The 21761-nt window shown below is 39.7% G+C and overlaps 1 protein-coding gene across 2 annotated transcripts in view; it reads right to left on the bottom strand.

The window, feature by feature from the left end:
* The window catches only part of LOC147710298 (protein CutA homolog), a 308574-nt gene that overhangs the window by 56482 nt on the left and 230331 nt on the right, over positions 1-21761 (bottom strand). For both annotated transcript variants that reach the window (XM_086920995.1, XM_086920994.1), the window contains exon 4: positions 19584-19629. In XM_086920995.1, coding sequence (XP_086777121.1) covers positions 19584-19629 — 46 coding nt within the window. The remainder of the gene's footprint in view (positions 1-19583; positions 19630-21761) is intronic.

Raw genomic sequence — 21761 nt, forward strand, 5'->3', positions numbered from 1 at the left:
TAATCCAAGATTTTAGACCTTTTCACCGGGTGATTCAAACCCTTAACATTAAGGGATAACACATTTAAACCTGGCATGTATGAAAGCAGGGATCAAAAGAAGACAACACTGATAACAGAAAAAGAACGAACGTGAAAAATATAAGGGACCAACTTTTAATCAAAAGAAATTCTGTGGGAGCATCCATGTGGGAGAACCAGGAGAAAGAAAGAAAAAGAAGAGATGAAAATAGAATAGAAAGGAGAGAGAGAAGAGGCAGGAGGGGAGGTCTAAAAAAGACCCATATCATGCAAGGGAGAACGTGGAAGAAGCAAGTAAGGGACCCGTACTAGGAGCATAAGTGGGTAAAAAAGATTAGCCCAATACTAAAATACAGCGACTGATAATAAGAAAAGCAAGGAGCAAATAACCCGGAAAACATTATTATAATGCAATTCCTAAACTGATAAAGAAGAGAGTACTTCAATGCAGAATGGAGTAATAATATACTAACGAGAGTAATATCTATACTAAGCAACAATAGTAGAAAAAATAATAACAGTGTAATTATGTACAAAAAAGCTAACCAGCATATAGCATTAAGTGAATATAATACATATTATAAAAAGTTACAACATAGTTAAAGAATAACGTATACCTGCATTTGATTACACTATGAAGTCGACTAACAGAAATAAGAAAAAGAGGAGCGTGAGAGAATAGAAAAAGAGTATTGTAGATAAAAAAGAGGGAGAGAATAGAAGGAAGAGAACAAGTATAGTAAATAGCAGAGCAAATAAAGAAGAGAATTGTACATCAACTATAATATAAGAACATCCTAGCAGGAGATATATGTGAGTAAAAATGCAAGTGAAATAAGTAAAAATACGCTAATTATATACGAAAAGTCTTAAACAGTAGATAAATGTAAGGCAGGTAAAATGCATAATTAAAACAATAACATCATAAGTGAAAACAAATTATGACATTAATAGAGAAGAATATGAAGCTAAATCACCGAAGTAAGAAAACAGAGAGGTAAGGGAACTTGGATGAAAAAAGAGAATAGAAAAGACTCGGAATAAAAGAGGAATGACAATGTTGAAGAAATAATCAGGAGGAATTGAGAAAAGGACGGCAAATAGGAAGTAAGAAGAGAAAGAGTGGAAGGATAAGGAAAAGTGTTGACGTAGGATAAACAGGATGAACATATAGGTAGGTTGAATATAAGGAAAAATGAGAAAAACGATATCAGTATGGACGAAAGATGGGCAACGTTAGGATGAACATTGTCAGAAGGATATACCGACATGTAAATTAGCTGGAACAAGAATGATTGAAGACAAGTGAGAGATACAGAATAAGTTGATTAAAAGAGAAAGAATAAAGAACAACAAGCAGGAGAAAGTGGAGGAAGATAAAAGAAGAAGAAAAACAGTAAAGAGATACTAAGAGGTACCAAGAGAAAGAGAGCTATAAAAGGAACGAACAATTGTGGAAGCCAGAAAGAAGAATAGAACAAACATGAGTGGGAACACAAGAAAAACAGAAAAATATCATGAACATCCATGGGAGTTAAGGTCGGCCAAGAAGCTGACCAGGAGAGAAGAGGAGACCAATACTACAGAAAAATACATCCAGAGAAAAAGAAGGAGACAGTTCAAGTGCCCGAGGCACCAGGAACCTGTGAAGTCGCTTTTTGAATCTCCATCTCGATCTCCAGCTGGTTGTCCAAGAAGGTAGTTAGATCAGCCGGCTCCTCGAAAATTCTAGAACGTCCTTTATAAGTGATGCGGAATTTCGATGGACCAGAAAACGAGAAGGGAATACCCATCTCAGAAAGACGTTTTCGAAGATTCAGGAATCCTTTCCTCCTGATAACCGTATCCCTGGCAAAGTCCTGAGAAATGGATATCCTGTGACCGTCCCAAAAGACTTGTTTAGCTTTCCGCATATGAGATAAAATCAGTTCAGTATGCTGATGCCGCAATGGTTTAAAAATGATTGCTCTCGGCTGGGTAGCTGTCTTAGACCGAAACGTAGGAACACGGTGTGCTCTTTCAATTTCAAAGTCTCTGTGGAAAGAAATTTGTAAGGTATCCGGAATCCAATGAGATAAGAACTCTATCATAGATGAAGATGACTTCTCTGAATCTTCCGGCAGACCAAAAATGCGTAGGTTAGATCTACGATTACGGTCCTCCTGCTCAGTTAAGTCTCTGCGCAATGCCGCCATGGAGCGCTCCAAGTGGTTGAGGGATCTGGAGTGTTTTTGTATACCATCCTCTGCAGAACTAATTCGTGATTCAGTCGCGGATACACGGAGAGGGCCTTAAAGTCATTCCTGATAGCAGCCACCTCCACTTGTAATAAATCCGTGTTTGTTTTCGTGGACTGCGCAATATCATGTACTTCATTGAGGCGCGCTAAGATTGTGTCCAGCGTTGAAGCGGCTTCTGACTGAGGAGGATCAGGCGTAGGAGACAGTGACTTAAGCCTTTTCAACGACGTGCCAACATCCTTTGAGTCTTTATTGGTCGAAGAACGCCCCATAGTTGCAGCCATAAAGAAGCACCCTCCAGAAAAAATGCACAACCACTTGAGGAAAAAAAGAGAGGAAAAACTGCTCAGACTATACCATAAAAAATATAGATATAGCACACTGAACTCAATGGGCGCTAAAATATGAACAGCGGCGGACTTATATGCAAGGCAGACAAGTAGCAAAAAAATAACACAGCTACAAAAACGCAGGGGAGCACAGTAATGAGCTCGTAGGAAAAAGATTATACCCACATGAGAAAGCTGCCCTGAGAGAAACAATGCGTGGACAGCTTAATCACCAGCCAAGCAGCAAAGATACAGCAGAAAAAAAAGTAAAAACGTTACCAATTGCAGGCATCATTATGACGACGAAAGGAACATCCACTACAAATTGCAATTTTGTAGCCCAGGCGGCGCTTCTGAGGAGAAGAGAGATTAGCGCGAAGAGCGGGAAGATGGCGGCCGCTCGTGAGGTAAACGAGCGCCTCTGAGGAAATCAGCAGAAGTCATGCAGCCGGGGGCCAGACGCACATAAAAACACCTTCAGGCAGCGCTCCTCATGTTCCGGTGCCGAATGGTGTATTTTCCGCCGGTATGGGCAGCTGAACACGGAGAAAGCAGCTCAACGGGCCAGACTTGCCACGGAGCTCAAGCGCGACCCGCCATACTGCAGCGGCGCGCAAGCCACGCCGGTTTCTTTTACAGATTTAAATGATGTGCATGATCCACCAGCTGGTGTTAGTCTAAGAACTTTACAAATCCTTCTTCTCAAAGTGCGTTTTTTTCAGACGTGACAGAACCACTTCACCCTCTAATTCACACTGTATCTCGACGCAGACTCATCCTCTTGCGTCCCAAAAATGATGTGTGCTGCAGGGATCACTGACTAAATATCGAGGTACAAAATATAGACTACCCAAAATATAGATTCCAAAATATTGAATTCCTATCTACAAACAGGTAAGTACCAAAATATTGACCCCAAAATATTGTTTATATATATATACATTATAAAAATATCGGATTTGTTCAAATTAATGTAAAATTAAAAAAATATTAAAAATAAGTAGCTAAAATATACTTAAATTACCTTAAAAATATTAAATAACTAATTTAACTTATATAAAAAAAAAAATACAATCATATCTATTAAACATATATATATATATATTAACATATTATTAATGGTTTTTTAGATACTCATGGGGGCGCACCAAAATGAAAGTCCAAAAAAGAATTAAGTAGAAAAATGTTCTTTATTATCCTTGTCCAGCTAAAAAGTACATCAATAAAATATGTATCGAGTTCAGCCAACGCGTTTCACTCCCTACCAAGGAGTTTCTTCAGGGCTGAAAAAACAATAAAAAACAAATATTCCCATCAGTTTCCTGCATAGCCAAGCCTGTACAGATTTTTCCATTTGACATTACATCATATGGAGATTCTTTGTAGAACACAAATTTCCCTGAGACCAGGGAAAACAAGAAAAAGACACAGTAGCCAAATAACAGGGAAAGACTGATCAGTGAAACATTTGTTGATACATAAAAAGTCCTTTTCTAAGCGGTTTCTGCCACGGAAGGGGGAGGGTTTGCATGGAAGGCCGTGAAGAAAAGTACAAAACATATGATGAGATCACATGATGATTACAAGACATATGATGAGATCACACTGTAGTTTTACAGCTATAGTTTTTTTTTTTTTTAAAAAAAAAAAGGGGGGTCCCCACAGGGAGAGATGAGTTAACGTCAGTAGAGGAAAAACCCATCTCTCACTTTACAATAACATAAACATTTATAGGGCCAACATCACTATTTCCCATTCATGAGTAAGTAAGAAGAATCTGTATAGTCTCACTGTTTTTCCTTCATAGGTAGAAATGAATGCACCAATGCTGGCTGTAAATTTGTATAACCTTTTTCCAAGGAGTACATTCCGCAAATTTTCATCTTGTTATACCATTCAGTTTAAGAAAGACTAAAGAGGTTATGTATACATAAATAACATATTTGAACACTATACATCACGTCTTGTCTCTTTTCTGACATTTGTATCATAACTTTCTCAACTCACATTCAAAATAGACCATCCTCCTTTTAACCCGTTTTTATCGGGTTGTAGCTTGGGGTCATCTTGGGGTCATGGGGGCAAAGAGCGAAAGTTAGAGTGATAGTTTGGACATATTTCTCCTATTTGTAAGTGACAAAGAAGGGTATGCTATCAAGACTGTGGTTCTTACCGCTGCAGATATTTTCGCTGTGTTGCGTATGAGAGTTCCCTCTGTGATCACACTAGTATTTCTCCAGATCTTTTCTTCATTCCGGTATGATTCTAATCAGTATAGAAAATTAGTATAAAAACTTTTGTTTTGCACTATGTCTATATTCTATTAACATTTTCCTATGGTATCATCCATTAGTTCCCTTGTTGGGCATACCTTAAAATTCTATGAAGAACCGCTCCTCCCTTGTCTTCTCACGTTATTGCGGACTTTGTATATTTTGTCCAAGAAGCAGTTCTGGTACTCCAGTGGATACCCGTCCCTAACTGTATTTGTTCGAGGTGGGTACAGTGCTAGATGGTAAAGAATAGACACTAAGTCCATCATATATTCCTATTTACACAATCTGCTATACATTTGCCCTTTATGCTATAGGACCTTCTCAACCGGAAAGTCCAGAATCATAATAGTCCATGCTCACAAGTTAAAAAGAGATCAGTAGGGTAAAAGTGCAACGTATATGTATATATAAAAGAATCTTAATTCTCTCATGCTGTTTCAGATATTTTAGCAGATTTGAGTCCTCTCATGCTGTATCATATTATCATTATAGCGGGTCATCCTGCCCTATATCATAGTTTCCAATGCCAATAGCGCGTCTCAAGCTATGCTGGTAATGAAGATCAAGGGTTCACAGACTAAAAAGACATCCTTATTCTAGCTAGCATGAAAGAGCGAGCAGATTTTAAAAAAAAGCACTCCACATGATTTCACTACAGTTTCCGTCTGTACGGGTAGTTAGACTAATTAAACTCCCCCAAGGGTTAAAGGAAAACCCATGGAGGTACCAATATGAAAACCCAAAGTTACTTATATGTATACCAAGCACTCACTAGCACTGCTGACCCCCACTCATCCATTAGTGTTAGGTTTAGGGAGCCCAGAATGGATGTTCGCTACACTCCTAACCCCATCTCTCACCTGTAATGTCAGTCGTTCGATTTCAGCGTCTCGGCATGGCTGGTTCCAAGCTGAGTTCGCCATTGTTGGGACCGTCTTATATTCTAAGGAGAACTAGCCCATTGGTCAATCCAGTCCCGTCCCCGTAATTGTTTTTCATGGATAAACTTTTCCCGCTTTGGTCGCCATCTTTAAATGGGCAAATCTACACAACAAATGTATTTGTAACTTGTTATTTGTATATTTAAAGAATATTAGTAACAGTGTTCTGTTTTATAAGAAATAGGGAGGCCTTTCTGTGCATTTTATCGCTTATTGTGAAATAACACTAGTTGTTATATGTAGTGTTACCGATCGTTATATAGGCATTAGTCGTCTAGGTTCATGTTGCTACTAGAGTATTGGACCCCGACCCATTGATCACACAGTAGTGACATATTAACATATTATTAATATAAAATACACAATATTATTACCGTAGGATAGGGGAGGTGTAAAAATTACTATTCCCACTCCTGGAAGTGCAACAGTAGGGAAAGCGTTGGATAGCGTAGGGGTAAAAATTACTATTCCCACTCCAAAGAGTGCAACAGTAGGGAAAGCGTTGGATAGCGTAGGGGTAAAAATTACTATTCCCACTCCAGAGAGTGCAACAGTAGGGAAAGCGTTGGATAGCGTAGGGGTAAAAATTACTAGTCCCACTCCAGAGAGTGCAACAGTAGGGAAAGTGTTGGGTAGCGTAGGGGTAAAAATTACTATTCCTACTCCAGAGAGTGCAACAGTAGCGAAAGCGTTGGATAGCATAGGGATAAATTTTACTATTCCCACTCTAGTGAAAATAAATTAATATAATTCACATAATTATCAATTATCAATTAATAAAAGTTAATGATCAATTAAGAATTAATTAATTATCAATTAAAAAGTAATTAACAATTTGTTCAAAATAAATACCAATAAATTAATTAACATATTTAATTAATTATAATTAAATTCCTTCCCACCCTAGTCCCCAATAAACCTACAACCCGCTAAAGAAATTAAATTGATATTATTCACATAATTATCAATTAATCAATCAATTAAAAAATAATCATTTAAGAATTAATTAATTACCAATTAAAAATTAATTAACAATGTAATCAAAATAAATACCAATTAATTAATTAACATATTTAATGAATTATAATTAAATTACTTCCCACCCTATTCCCCTATAAACCCACAACCCGCTACAGAAAATGAATTAATTTAATTCACATAATTATCAATTAATCAATTAATAAAAAATAATTATAAATCAAGAATTAATTAATTACCAATTAAAAATAATTAACATTTTTTTCTAAATAAATACCAATTAATTAACTAACATATTTCATTAATTATAATTAAATTACTTCCCACCCTATTCCCCTATAAACCCACAACAGAATTAAATTACACAATAATTAAATAACATAAAATTAATTACTTAAAATAAATTACAAAAATATATACACTTTTCACACATATATCAACATAAAAAAACACTTTAAAAAATTCGATATTATTAAAAATTCGATATTTTTAATAAACTATATTATGTACTTCGATATTTTTACTGTCTATATTTTTAAAATCGATATTACATTACTTACCTTCAAAACTATATTTTTGATGTCTATCTTCTGTCCATTCGATATTTTGTCCATTCTATATTTTGGACTCGATATTTTGGTTTGTCTATATTTTGGAATCACTATTTTTCCCATTTACCGAGCTGGAGGTCACTACAGGCATACTTTCAAACAATCAGCTTTGTTATATATAATTATGTTGGATGTTATTGCAAAATGTAAAATGTTTTGGATATGAATAAAGGATATGGTTACATATAAAAAATATTGTGATGCCTGGTTGCATAGAAGTAGAGGTTTCCAAAGTTCTCAGGAGACTTACTGCATACACAGACATCTGAGAAAAACTGCAGTGTAAATATTTTGCCGTAGACCCCGAAAAAATGTACTCTCTAGCAGATTAAATTAAAAAAGGAAACGAACTACAATTCTGAAAAAAACTAAAGTGCAACCCATAAAATACAGCCAGCTTCTTCATGATTAGCAGAAAGCATTTACAATGATTTATCGTCCATGCAACTGTGCTTGTGTTGAACTGCAGGTGTGACAGTGGGAGTGGCCAGCCATGTTGGTGTCCACAGCCTGGCCACGCCCCTCCAGGTGTTTTCGGGATGAGATTAAGTAAAAGAGGTGCATCTTAATCCGGATTAGCAAATCTTTATCTCCACTTTGAATAAATAACCCTTTCATAAGTAAACAAATATGTTTATTTTATATATTTGACCCTGTGTTCCAACTTTCAAAGTGTTGCAACTAAGAGGCCCTTTGGAACAAATGGCTTTATAAAACGAGCTCTAAATTTAGAAAAAGTAAATAAAAAGTAATGCTTAAAGGGTGGATTTGCACTCAGTGACAACATTGCAAGATAAAACCAAGTGGCAGCAGAACAAAGATACCAAATGCAGTGACGTCATAGGCGTTTGACCGAGATTATATAATTTCTATGTTTAAAAAAACAAAATTGACACTGAAACCCTATTAACACATATTGATTGATAACAGGTGCAGGAGGCCATCTAACCAAACTATGAGGGGCTAACCGCGCACTTGGTTTTAAATATTAGCAGCAGGCTGGCTACACCTGGCTTGCAAAGCAGACCTCACAGAAGTAGTGAACTGTTCGTAATACATGAGTGGCACTTATGTTTGCTTGGATGGCATTGTACTGGAGTATTGAAACCAAAATAAAGTTAGACAGAAATATTGTGTACTAAGTATTGTTTAGAAAAATACCATCTCATTGGAGTTAATAATTGAAAATCTACACACATTGGACCGATAATATTCAAAACGATATTTGCATCCCTGCCAAGTATCACACATCATGAACCTAACGCATTTCAGTGTGGTGGTCCGCATCAACGTACTGAAATGCAAAGTCACGCATTATAGGGATAGTGCCTGGTCTGCGTGTCGGCTATCTGTTAACGGCAGGACTGCTACTAATGCCTCACAGACTGAAACGCTGGTTGAGTGGCTGCGTGCCATTGGGTGCACGCAGCTCCCAGCAAGCAAGTTATTGGGGTTAGCGGAACTGCAGTAGCTACATTGTAACAATTTCTGACACCGGCAGCGCAGAAACTAGGAGGCGTGGTCGGATGTCCTGCTGTGGTGGCGCGAGCGGGTGGCTGCAATTTTATTGGAGGGAGGGCAGGGCTGCACGTAGTAATACTTTTTAAATGTATGTGAAGCTGAACCCCGCCGCAATGCGATAAACGGACCTGGACGGCCCCAGCACAGACCACGGCTATCTGGCAGTGGAGCCCAGCACACTGTGCTTCAGCTACCGCTGAGAGGTCAGTCACAGTGTCTGACTGAGAAGACGGTGAAAGGCCGCGGCACGCTCGCAGTAGGAGTTGTTCAGTCCACGAGGCGGCCCGTAACAGAATTGCTGCAAAGAGTGTGAAGTAATCCAGAAACAGGATTGATGAAAAGAAGTAGTTTATTTCCAGTAACAGCTTATACATCCACAATACATTGAAGTCTTTCTCTGTCCGACCAACCCCCAGATACAGAATGTTAAAGGACCAAGGAAACATAACAATTCTAAAAGGAATCTTCTAACAGAGAATACTACAGAGCCTCGCCAAGTAAGGGGGCGTCACAGTGCCCCCTGAAGTGTGTATTATTAATCTGTCCCTGCTACATTTTTTTGGCAATTGTACCAGGTTTTGAATTAGCAGTTGTAGCGTTGTCAATATTGAACAGAAGTTCACACACAGTACTTGACAGGAGCCTGCCAGGGATGTATGACGTTACATCGCGCACATTTACATCGCGCGCTTTTTCCCCGCATGTTTTTGATCGCCGAGTCCATCACATCGCGTGTTTTCACCTCGCATGCTATTGCAACGCGATCCCGTTGATTTCTATTGGGCCGTACTTTACCCCGCAGTCCATCTTGTCGCATGGCAAAACAACGCGGTGTTTTGAGTCGGCTGCGAGAACCCGCCTCTATGCCCTGGCCCCCACCCCCCTCACCTGAACGCCAAATCTTCGCTTTCTATGGTATGTTTGCACATGTTGCATATTTTTGGGGGTTGTGTTAATTACATTTGTAATAATATCTGAATAAATTGCAGGCTTTTTAAAGTGCTTCGCCTTACATGTCGATAACACATATTGGGGTGGTATAAAAGGACTCGCCCCCCATGCCTCCATCCATTTTGCAGTTCTTCGTCCAGCTAGCCAGACGTGAGTGCAGCGTCCCAGCGGCCCGTCCTCCGCCATTGCAAGTAAGTGACCAGAAAATATTGTTGAGCGTTAAACCAGCTCTTTGCGCTCTGATGTGTCTATATGACGTACCTTTTCCCCCAAATCTAATTACATTTTGTCATGATGTGTAACCTTTGTCCGGATTCTTAACACTCACCGTCCCGCATTTGCATTCATGGCAGTCGGCCCCCCTAGCCAGGATCCTTGTCTCGTGCACCGGAATTGCCCTTTACTATTTACTAACCACGCAATTGCTACACATATTGTGTGTTAAGACACGAACCTGGGTCCTGTTTTTTTTGGGTGTGAGTCATGAAAGGCATTCAGGATACGATGCGCTCGAATGTGTTTTTGAGTGATATTCCTCGCACATGAAGTAACTGCAGCAGAGGTTTTAGAAGGGCAGGGCAGGGCAGAAGGGATGTGTGAATGTGAAAAGGAAACTTCGTGAAACTCCGTGCCTAACAGCAAGCTTGGCAGCGCACGCCAATAGCTTTCTTCGCGCTGCTGCAGAATGTGATTTATTTCAAAAGCTGTGATAACTCGACTGTAAAAAGATATCAGTTTTATTGACTTATGCAATTTGATTGTAAAACTCTAACCCCTCTGGACTCCATTCCAAAGTTTTTTGGGTGAGCCTTTGGTCACTTACTGACAGACAAGCATTTTAATACAGTACAGTACAGTACAGTACAGTAAACTAAATATGAACACAATAAAATCTCCACATGCGTTTTACAATGTATTTAGTGCTAAATAGCTCAGTCAAAGTCACAAGGCCATTGCCTGGGGTGGGTGGATGGATGGGTGGATGCATGGGTGGATGCGTGCGTGGATGGGTGGATGGATGCGTGGTTGGGTGGATGCGTGGGTTGGATGCGTGGATGTATGCGTGGATGGATGCGTGGTTGGGTGGATGCGTGGGTTGGATGCGTGCGTGGATGGGTGGGTGGATGTATGCGTGGATGGGTGGATGGATGGGTGGATGCGTGGGTTGGATGCGTGCGTGGATGGGTGGGTGGATGTATGCGTGGATGGGTGGATGGTTGGGTGGATGCGTGGGTTGGATGCGTGCGTGGATGGGTGGGTGGATGTATGCGTGGGTGGGTGGATGGATGCGTGGTTCGGTGGATGCGTGGGTTGGATGCGTGCGTGGATGGGTGGGTGGATGTATGTATTTTTTGCAGTTAAACACTCAACTAATAATTCAACCGCAATTTCTATTTTTTTCTTCCAGTTACAGGGTCTCAAAGGTCACCGAGTTGTAAGGCAAGCGACTTTTTTGTGGGTGTCAGCGCAAAGTTACAGAGCAGAGTGTCCAAAAAGGTAAAAGAGCTAACATTCATAAAGTGTGAGTGAAGCAATGTTTTTGGTAGGCTATTCTAGTGTTTACAAAAATGTGTGGGGGTATTGACGCAATGCAAATCATTGTTTTTATGTCTCTACCCCTTATCTTCCGCCCGTGCACGTTTTCAGCCCCCTCAAGCTCCTGCCACTAGAGAATCCCTGTGTCGTCAGCTTCTCTAACCCCATTTACACTGCCCTTAATGCTACAGCCCCACCGATACCGCTACCCAAAAAAAACAAATATGATAACAAATGCATTTATTTTCTTTCTGTTACAGAGTCTGAAAGTTCACCGAGTTGTAAGGCAAGCTACGTTTGTGTGGGTGTCAGCGCAAAGTTACAGAGCAGAGTGTCCAAAAAGGTAAAAGAGCTAACATTCATAAAGTGTGAGTGAAGCCATGTTTTTGGCAGGCTAATTTAGTAGATGCTCATGTCCGGCTGCATTTTCTAGTGTTTACAAAAATGTGTAGGGGTATTGATGCAATGCCAATCATTGTTTTTAGGTCTTGCCTAGGCAATGGATGTAGCGATGCTTCTGCCAGATATTAATTAGGGTCTTGCAAAAATCCCCCCAAGCCTTTCCCAGGCGGATTGGCTGCAGGGCATTTGAGGAGTATTCCTCTGGGACACCCAAGCAATTTCTATAAGTTAAATATTTGTGTACTAACGCCTCTTGAAGCTGAGGCGATTTCAAGAGGGAGAGAGCCTGCTTGGGGTCTATTAGCGTGGACAGGAATGCATACAGTAGTGTATTATTTAGTGGTACAAGTCTCCTGCTCTCAGATATGAATGTCTGACAAAATATCGAAAACAAAAATATCGATATAAAAAAATATCGGAACAAAAATATCGAAGTCAAAAATATAGGAATCCTCTCCCCAACAAGGTAAGTACAAATATATGGAAAATAAAATATAGAATGACAAAAATATCGTTTTTTGTAAAATATAGATATTTTTTTCTATAGGATAAAATTGTAATATTCCCAAAATAATACTTATAAATGGAATAAACATATTTAAAAATCTACTATAATATTTATAAAAAATACATAATGTAATACAAATTAATATTATTAAATATATAATACATAATATACGATTCATTAATAATAACTCGAAATTAATTATTGTCGTAACTTACAAACAAATAAAAAGTTAAGAAATGACTGAGACATTTATTAACATTAAATATTCACATAAATAAAAATTAATAAAAACATAATAGTAATAAAAAAGCTAAATACATTTTAGATAGCGTATGAGTCAAAATTACTATTCCCAATCCAGAGAGTGCGACAGTAGGGCAAGTGTTGGATAGCGTAGCACTAACAATTACTATTCCCACTCCAGAGAGTGCAACAGTAGGGAAAGTTTTGGATAGACAATATGTAATTAAATTACATGAAAAATAAATAATCAAACATAATAAATACACTATAATACTCGATATTTTGTCTGTGCACCCTCAGATATACATTCTCATTCCATAGCCTTGTAGTGGTGACCCTTCCTTACAGCAGCAGTTCAAAGGATTGGCAGTTATTAATTGTATTTTACTATTAGAACGTGCCCAAAGGAGCAACATATATTGTGACAATGCAAACAAGATAGTGCACAAAGTGATGAGTCCAGTGTACAGAGCATATTCACCGTGTACACCTTTTACACCTTCGAACTTAAATGACAGATCCTGTTTCTGTCTTCTAAATGATTCTCTTTTTTTTCATTTTGACCCTATTCACAGTGTACACCTTTTACGACTTGCAACCTAAATTAAAGCTCCTGTTCGTGTATTGTCAATGATTCCCCTTGTTTTTCTTTTAACAGGAAATGTCGGATCCGAACATGGCCAAATACATCACTTCCAGCAGAGGAAATCGTCTACTAAAGCACACTGGTTATATATACTGTAAGGAGAGAAATTCTGAGCCAAGGGGTCATTGGAAGTGTGTCCAATATTACTCCAAGCAATGCAGAGGCCGAGCGGTTACTCTGGGTGACTCTGTTTTAAGAACCACCGACCATAACCACTCTGCCTCTGCAACTGCAATTGAAGTGAGAGAATCAATAAATGAAATGAAACAGATTGCAGGCAACTCCAATGACCCGTGCGCTGCTATTTTAAGGGAGGTATCCCAAACCATTCCTGAACATGTTGCTAGTAGCATGCCCGCTATTCCAAACTTGCGTCGGATAATTCAACGTAAGAAACAGGCTACTAATCCTACGCGCATTACACCACGAAAATTTTCTGACATAACAATCCCTCGTGAACTTTCTCTGACAGTTGCAAATGAACCGTTTATTTTATATGACAATGAAAATGCTCTAAAGCGTGTTTTAATCTTTAGTACCCCCCGTAATCTAAGTAGGTTGGAGAACAGTGATGTTTGGATGATGGATGGTACCTTTAAAAGTACGCCCACCCCTTTCACCCAAATATACACTATTCACGGCTATGTTAACACCACAGTAGTTCCATTAGTGTACAGTTTGCTGCCAGACAAACAATCCTCAACATATACTGAATTTTTGTCAGTCTTAAAATCAAAAATGGCAAACAAAAGTCCGAGAAAAGTCATCATGGACTTTGAATTACCAATGCTCAATACTATAAGTAAATTGTACCTGGATACCCAAATTCAAGGATGTTTTTTCCACTTTTCTCAGGCGTTTTGGCGTAAAATACAAAAAACATCCCTCATTGAGGATTATGCGTCTGACAGCAAACTCCAGTTTGAGCTTAAAAAACTAACTGCCCTTTGCTTTGTTACTCCTCACAGTGTAGACGAGTACTACACATCGATTACTGAGTCTGAGTACTTTATAGCAAACGAAGACAAATTGGCACCAATTTTAAATTATTTTGAAGACACATGGATTGGCCATCTAAGCAGGTCAGGTCGCCGGAGGAAACCACGTTTTCTTGTGGACTGGTGGAACTGCTACTCGACCTGCTTAGAGGGAGGAGCAAAGACTAACAATGCCATAGAGGGTTGGCACAACTCTTTGAACACGAGTATTGGGAAACCGCACCCTAATTTTTACCATTTTGTAGAGATTTTGCGAAAGGAGCAAAGCTACCAAGAACTGCGAATGTCACAATCTTTAGCATGTAATTTAAACCCACGGCTTTCACAGCGCACAAAGGAAATGTCGACTCGACTATTGGCAGCACTAAAACTTTTCCCCTTGTCTGTGGTTAGTGACTACCTTGCTTCGTTGGCACATATACTGAATTCCTTTCACTAACAATGTGTGTACCTTGCTGCCTATGTCACAAAAATCCTCGAATAACAAATACTGTCATTGTTTGATGCAAAGGCTTCTGTTGACGTTTCTGTTTTACTCCCAACAAGAATGAAAGACGTAAAATGAGTGCATCATTCTCCCCAGTGTAAATTCGAGTCCAAATATGTTAGTAATGTCCTACATCCAAAGTATCTATCTCTGTGATATACATTGAACGTAATGCGATAAAAATATATATGGCTTCCCCGACCAAAAATTTAGACGGTTTCCCCGTTAACCTTGTGTGTTGTTATGATCTTCAATAAATTTCAGTGATCCCAAACCAATGTAATGCCATAAACGTGCAACTTTCCTATGTAAAACTGTTCTTTTGTTTAAAGGTAATAAAGTAATAGTAATAAAAACATATTTTTTTATAATATATAAGGTGTGTGGTGTCCTTTTATTTGATATTACAGGATTGCATATGGTAAAACAGCTGTCTTCACATGCCCTCTTGATTTTAGCCTGAAGGTCAACTTCTCACATTCCACCCACCCATCCATCCATCCATCCACACACTCATCCATGCATCCATCCACCTACCCACGCACACACCCACGCACGCATCCAACCAACGCATCCACCCACGCATCCATCCATCCACGCAACCACCCACCCACCCACCCACTCATCCATGTATCCATCCACCCACCCACGCATCCATCCACCCACACACTCATCCACGCATCCATCCATCCGCCCACACACTCACTCACCCACGCACCCACCCACCCACTCATCCATGCATCCATGCACCCACCCACCCACTCACCACCCACCCAACCATGCATCCACCCACCCACCCATCCACCCACCCACTCATCCATGCATCCGTCCACCCACCCACCACCCACTCACCACCCACCCAACCATGCATCCACCCACCCACCCATCCACCCACCCACTCATCCATGCATCCGTCCACCCACCCACCACCCACCCAACCATGCATCCACCCACCCATCCACCCACCCACTCATCCATGCATCCGTCCACCCACCCACGCATCCATCCATCCATCCACCCACACACTCACCCACGCACCCACCCACCCACTCATCCATGCATCCATCCACCCACCCACGCATCCATCCACCCACACACTCATCCACGCATCCATCCACCCACACACTCACCCACGCACCCACCCACCCACCCACCCACTCATCCATGCATCCATCCACCCACCCACCCACCCACTCACCACCCACCCAACCATGCATCCACCCACCCATCCACCCACCCACTCATCCATGCATCCGTCCACCCACCCACCCACCCACCCACCCACCCACTCATCCATGCATCCACCCACCCACCCACTCACCACCCACCCAACCATGCATCCACCCACCCACCCATCCACCCACCCACTCATCCATGCATCCGTCCACCCACCCACCACCCACCCAACCATGCATCCACCCACCCATCCACCCACCCACTCATCCATGCATCCGTCCACCCACCCACGCATCCATCCATCCACCCACACACTCATCCATGCATCCATCCACCCACGCATCCATCCACGCACCCACCCAACCACCCACCCAGCCATTCACGCACCCAGCAAGTGACCCATTCACGCACCCAGCAACCGATCCACCCCACCCATGCAGGCATAAAAATGAAATATACGCAGTGTATAAAAAGTAAGTTATTCTAAATATACGGAGTGTAGAAAAAGAAAGGTATTCTTTGAATGTTGGCCACCCTAAAAAAAGTACATTGTTTATGTTTGTTTTTTATTGTTGCCGTGACAGCAGGTTCGAACATTAGTCCCCGGCAGCAATTTTATTTTATTTTATTGACGTGACAGCAGGTTTAGATTTGAAAGTTTTATTGGCCATATGGAGGAATTTTGCCACTTGTGCTTAACACGTTTTTCTGATTCTAATGATTAATTCTAGTGAAAAAATTAATTAAGGAAGCAAGTAATGCTGTCTCTGATGATGAGCTAATGATGAAACAGTACTTGAAGCAGACATGGCTTTGCCTCTGACATGTAATATCACTCATAAATTCGAAATAGATGCGAAGTACTAAGGTTCGGTAGCTGTCAGCAGGTTCGAACATTAGTCCCCGGCACCAAATTTTTTTTATTCTTTGACGTGACAGCAGGTTCGAACATGAGTCCCCGGCACCAAAGTTGTGCGCGGTGCCCCCAGACCACATCGTTGTCCATTATGTGGCCGTAAATCATTGTTGGTATCAAAAGTAAGTTATTCTTAGAATGTTTGCGCACATAAAACATGTACATTGTTTATATTTAGGCATAACAAATAATATAGCATGGAGTCAGGGGTATATGCATTATCTCACATGTGAACTTATTGCCCGATTTTAAAATAACAATAAATAAGTACATATACATTCATAAGATGACAGCACACTGTACTGTTGTATCTGCAACCCCTCTATGAACTGGCAGACATATGTTCAATACATTTCATAAAGACAGTAATGAAGGTGTGTCAGAAGATGAGTTGGCACGTGAGACCCAGTCCACACGTGACAATTATTGACTCATAAATCACCTTAGTATAAGAAACAATGGGGCAAATACCAATGTTGGAGGTTAATGAGTATAGGAGGCTTTCATTTCCTTTATTTCTTTAATTTGAACTGAAAATTCGGTCTGTGCGAAAGTGTAACTATGTAGGAGTAATCTGAGTAATTTTGACAATTTCATGTAACTCTTTCGACGTGAAATTACCAAAACATATGCAATTACTTCCATTTGCCTGATTATGAGGAATTTGTCACCATAATCCTACAGCAGGAGCACAGGAACATGAAAATGGATCCTTTGGCCCATTATGTACATGAGTGTGTATTTTGCATTAATAAAATATTTCTAAATGCTGGGATATGGTCATTGCGTACGGCCACGTAAATTCACATAACTTTGCTGTAATTCAGCGTAATTATGCTACCAAAAATTACGTGAATAATATGACACCTTACGCATCCATCCACCCACACACTCATCCACACAGACTCACCCACGCACCCACCCACCCACCCACTCATCCATGCATCCATCCACCCACCCACCCACGCATCCATCCACCCACACACTCATCCATACATCCACCCACCCACGCATCCATCCACCCACCCACCCACACAGTCCATCAGGCACCCAGCAAGTGACCCATTCACGCACCCAGCAACCGATCCACCCCACCCATGCAGGCATGAAAATGAAATTTTATGATTATGATTATGATTTATGGCCCAAATATTGAAAACACACAGACATGACATCGGAAATGACACGAAACGGAATGATGATTTAGGGCCCAAACAATTGCAAGTACACGAAACGGAATATTAATGAGCATAAATGATTTACGAGCACATTTAAAGCACAACTTTGCTGCCGGGGACTCATGTTACAACCTGCTGACACATAAACAATGTACATGTTTTATGGGCGCAAAAAGACATTACATCGGATCGCAAATGACACATAATATTTATGAGCATAAATGATTTACGAGCACATTTAAAGCATGCTTCAAGTACTGTTTCGGCCAATAAAACTATAACAAAAAAATAGCTGCCGGGGACTAATGTTCGAACCTGCTGTCACGGCAACAATAAAAAACAAACATAAACAATGTTTGTACACTCCGTATATTTATAATAACTTTCTTTTTATACAATATTCCGTTTCGTGTACTTGCTCATTTCCGATGTCATGTCTGTGTGTTTTCAATATTTGTGCCATAAATCATAATCATTTATGCTCATTAATATTCCGTTTCGTGTACTTGCAATTGTTTGGGCCATAAATCATCATTCCGCATTCCGTTTCGTGTCATTTCCGATGTCATGTCTGTGTGTTTTCAATATTTGGGCCATAAATCATAATCATTTATGCTCATTAATATTCCGTTTCGTGTACTTGCAATTGTTTGGGCATAAATCATCATTCCGTTTCGTGTTATTTCCGATGTCATGTCTGTGTGCTTTCAATATTTGTGCCATAAATCATTCTGTTCATAAATCATCGTTTTCCGATGTATTGTCTTCCGATGTAAAAGCGTTTCGTGTCATTTCCGATGTAATGTCTGCCGATGTAAAAGTCATTGCGGCGTGTTAGCATGCGGCGTCTTAGCATGCGGTGTGAAGCCATCTGCGATGTAATGGTCGCGATGCGAGGTTAGTTTCCTTCCATTTCTCGTGCTTTGCATCCGTTTCAAGATCTTCTGAGAGGTTCTCTTTGCTCAAATGGGTGTCATTTTTGATATTTATATGTTTACCTCGTCTTCGTTGCTTCATTTTACTTGTGAGAAAGTGTCACTCATAGGGGTTGAAATGTCACTGATAATTACACTGAAATTATGAAAATGTCACACATAGTAATCAAAAACGTTGGCAGCTATGTATTTGGGCCACCATATTTATCGCCCAGGTTCCTTGGAATATTGGGTAGCCTCTTAGCATATCCTGTAGTACAATATTTATATCAGCCCGTATCTTTTGCTAACGTTATTCTGACAGACAATCCCTGGGACAAGGTCCTAGTCAGGGGTTCAGTATAGAAAATCTGTTTTCCTTTAAAATAAAAATCATCTTTAGACCTGATTTTTGATATTGGGTAATAGTAACTAGCACAGAAGTAGAGTTCTTTGACCAACATTGTACATTGCATCACGGTAAAAACCTTTGTACGAAGAAGCTTACAGTTGGTGACAGAATGGACCAGACAAAATGAGAAGAAAAACAGCGAATTAGAGAGGAAGGTCAACAAGTTTTACAACTTAGTGCATAACAAATGTAGATTTTTCTGTAGCATATCGCTTTTACGGATTATGACCACATTTACCTAATTTAACATATTACAAATCAAACAAAAAAAATTCATAGGAGAACAAGGATGACACTTACTAATATTATTTCCGTGGCTTCCTCTATTTCTCCTTTCCAAAAATATCTGAAATAATACAAAAATAAAATAAATTATATACATCAATATGAAGTGCCCTGCAAGTGGCTTTCAGACACTTCTAATGCACGGATCTCCAGGATGGCTTTATTATAATGTAATGTAAACTCCTAGGAGGAAACTGTCATAAGGACAAACATACCATTGAATGCTTAATTAATGCAATGACATTTGGCGATTAAATTGGCAAGAGAATTTTTTTAAATGTTTTTATTATGGTAATGAACAGTTCCCAACAGCAGTTGCGTAATAAGATGCTTGGATTTCTCTCGATCAACAATTACAACAATAAAAAGCGTAGAATGTATTGTATCGTTGTTGTGTAGACCACAACATCAATCCACATCTAGTGGACTTGGATCTTATCAGACCCGGCACTCAAGATAGTTGGACAGTAATGAACAACCCACGTCATAGGACATTCATTGCATTATGAAAGTGTGTGGAACTCACATCAATGCCCCAGATGATTGCAAATGTGTGTGTGTGTATATATATATAAAAATAAATATCGACTTGTGCATGGTGGTAGAATATATATATATATATATATATATATATATATATATATATATATATATATATATATATATATATATATATATCCAAGCTCCAGTTTACACCGTTGCAGTGGGTCACTCTTCGTGTCGGGTGCCGTTTCAAACGCGGCGGTGTACCGCGTTTAAAAATTACGGCTCCAATCCTCTTTCCCCATGCCCGGCCGGGCTAGGGACAAAGACACAGCACTCCCGGGCTCAGATAATGCAGCAATCAGTTCTTTATTTTAACAAACGCGTTTCGGGACAGCGCCCCTTCGTCAGTGTTACAACTGTGAGTTACGCGCCTCCATTTTTAAAACAAAAACCAAAATTGGTAGGAAACATAGAGGACGGGCTCATTCTCAACCACATTAAAGTGGCGCCATCTTAAAATGTCTATATAGGCTGCAATACCCCTATTTGATATAGCATTTAAACACAACTTTGTGCAATATCATGATTTTATCAGACATTTCGTCGTGTATCGGCCTGTGCGACCAGATTTTATGGTCGCGTTTAATGAACCCCTCTTGTTTCAGAAGTTATTTAGTGAGTATTCTCTGAATCGGGTTCAAGAGTGTGATCTAAATAAATCATAGTCCTAATGACAGTCGCAATCTGTAAATCGTGACATTAATTTAACCAGTTCAGGTTCAATCTTGCCGTGTATCGGCAATTGCAGCCTAACGGCTGCATGCTTGCACACATATTTAGTCCCATTCAGAGAATACCCTTTCTATCAAATATTTTAATCAGGCCACTGCATGATTGAAAACCTCACAGACATAAATATCCACCACACCTCTTTGTGACAATTCTTCACTTTTTCTTCATTTTTATAGGGATGATATGTTATTTTCAATGTTAAAAACTGAGATGTGAACCTGAAACATACATATCTTTTTTAAATGATTTAAATCCATGGAATTGTGTGAAATGAAGAGTTATCAATAATATAAAAATGAAGAAAAAGTGAAGAATTGTCACAAAGAGGTGTGGGGGGTGGTGGATATTTATGTCTGTGAGGTTTTCAATCATGCAGTGGCCGCTAGTACTGCACGTCGACCCACTGTGGTTTTCTTTTGTTCGCAAGTTGTGGGGGAATGCCACCGCACCCACTTGGGATCACAAGGCAGCACTACACATTCCAGAAGGCCATGCAAATGACCACGCCCACTGAGGCAGGTGTGCGAATAAAGGTGTGCGCCAAGAATTGTGCTTCCATTTCCCTCAAGAACTAACGCTGCTGAGGAAGGGATATAATCTCCCGAAACGCGTATGGCGTTTGAACTTTGGACTTGTTTTCCTTGTGAGGGTGCCTGTCATCAAGCTGCAAAAAATAAAGAAACAAGCTGATTCACAACTCCCTGTGGGCTTCATTTAATGGTGTTCCTGTTTCGTGTGGATATATATATATATATATATATATATATATATATATATATATATATATATATATATATATATATATATATATATATATATATATATATACATACATATATATATATATGTATATATACATACATATATATATATATATATATATATATATATATATATATATATATATATATATAT

This window comes from Lissotriton vulgaris, chromosome 5, assembly GCF_964263255.1.
Source record: "Lissotriton vulgaris chromosome 5, aLisVul1.2, whole genome shotgun sequence".
Classification (NCBI taxonomy): Eukaryota; Metazoa; Chordata; class Amphibia; order Caudata; family Salamandridae; genus Lissotriton; species Lissotriton vulgaris.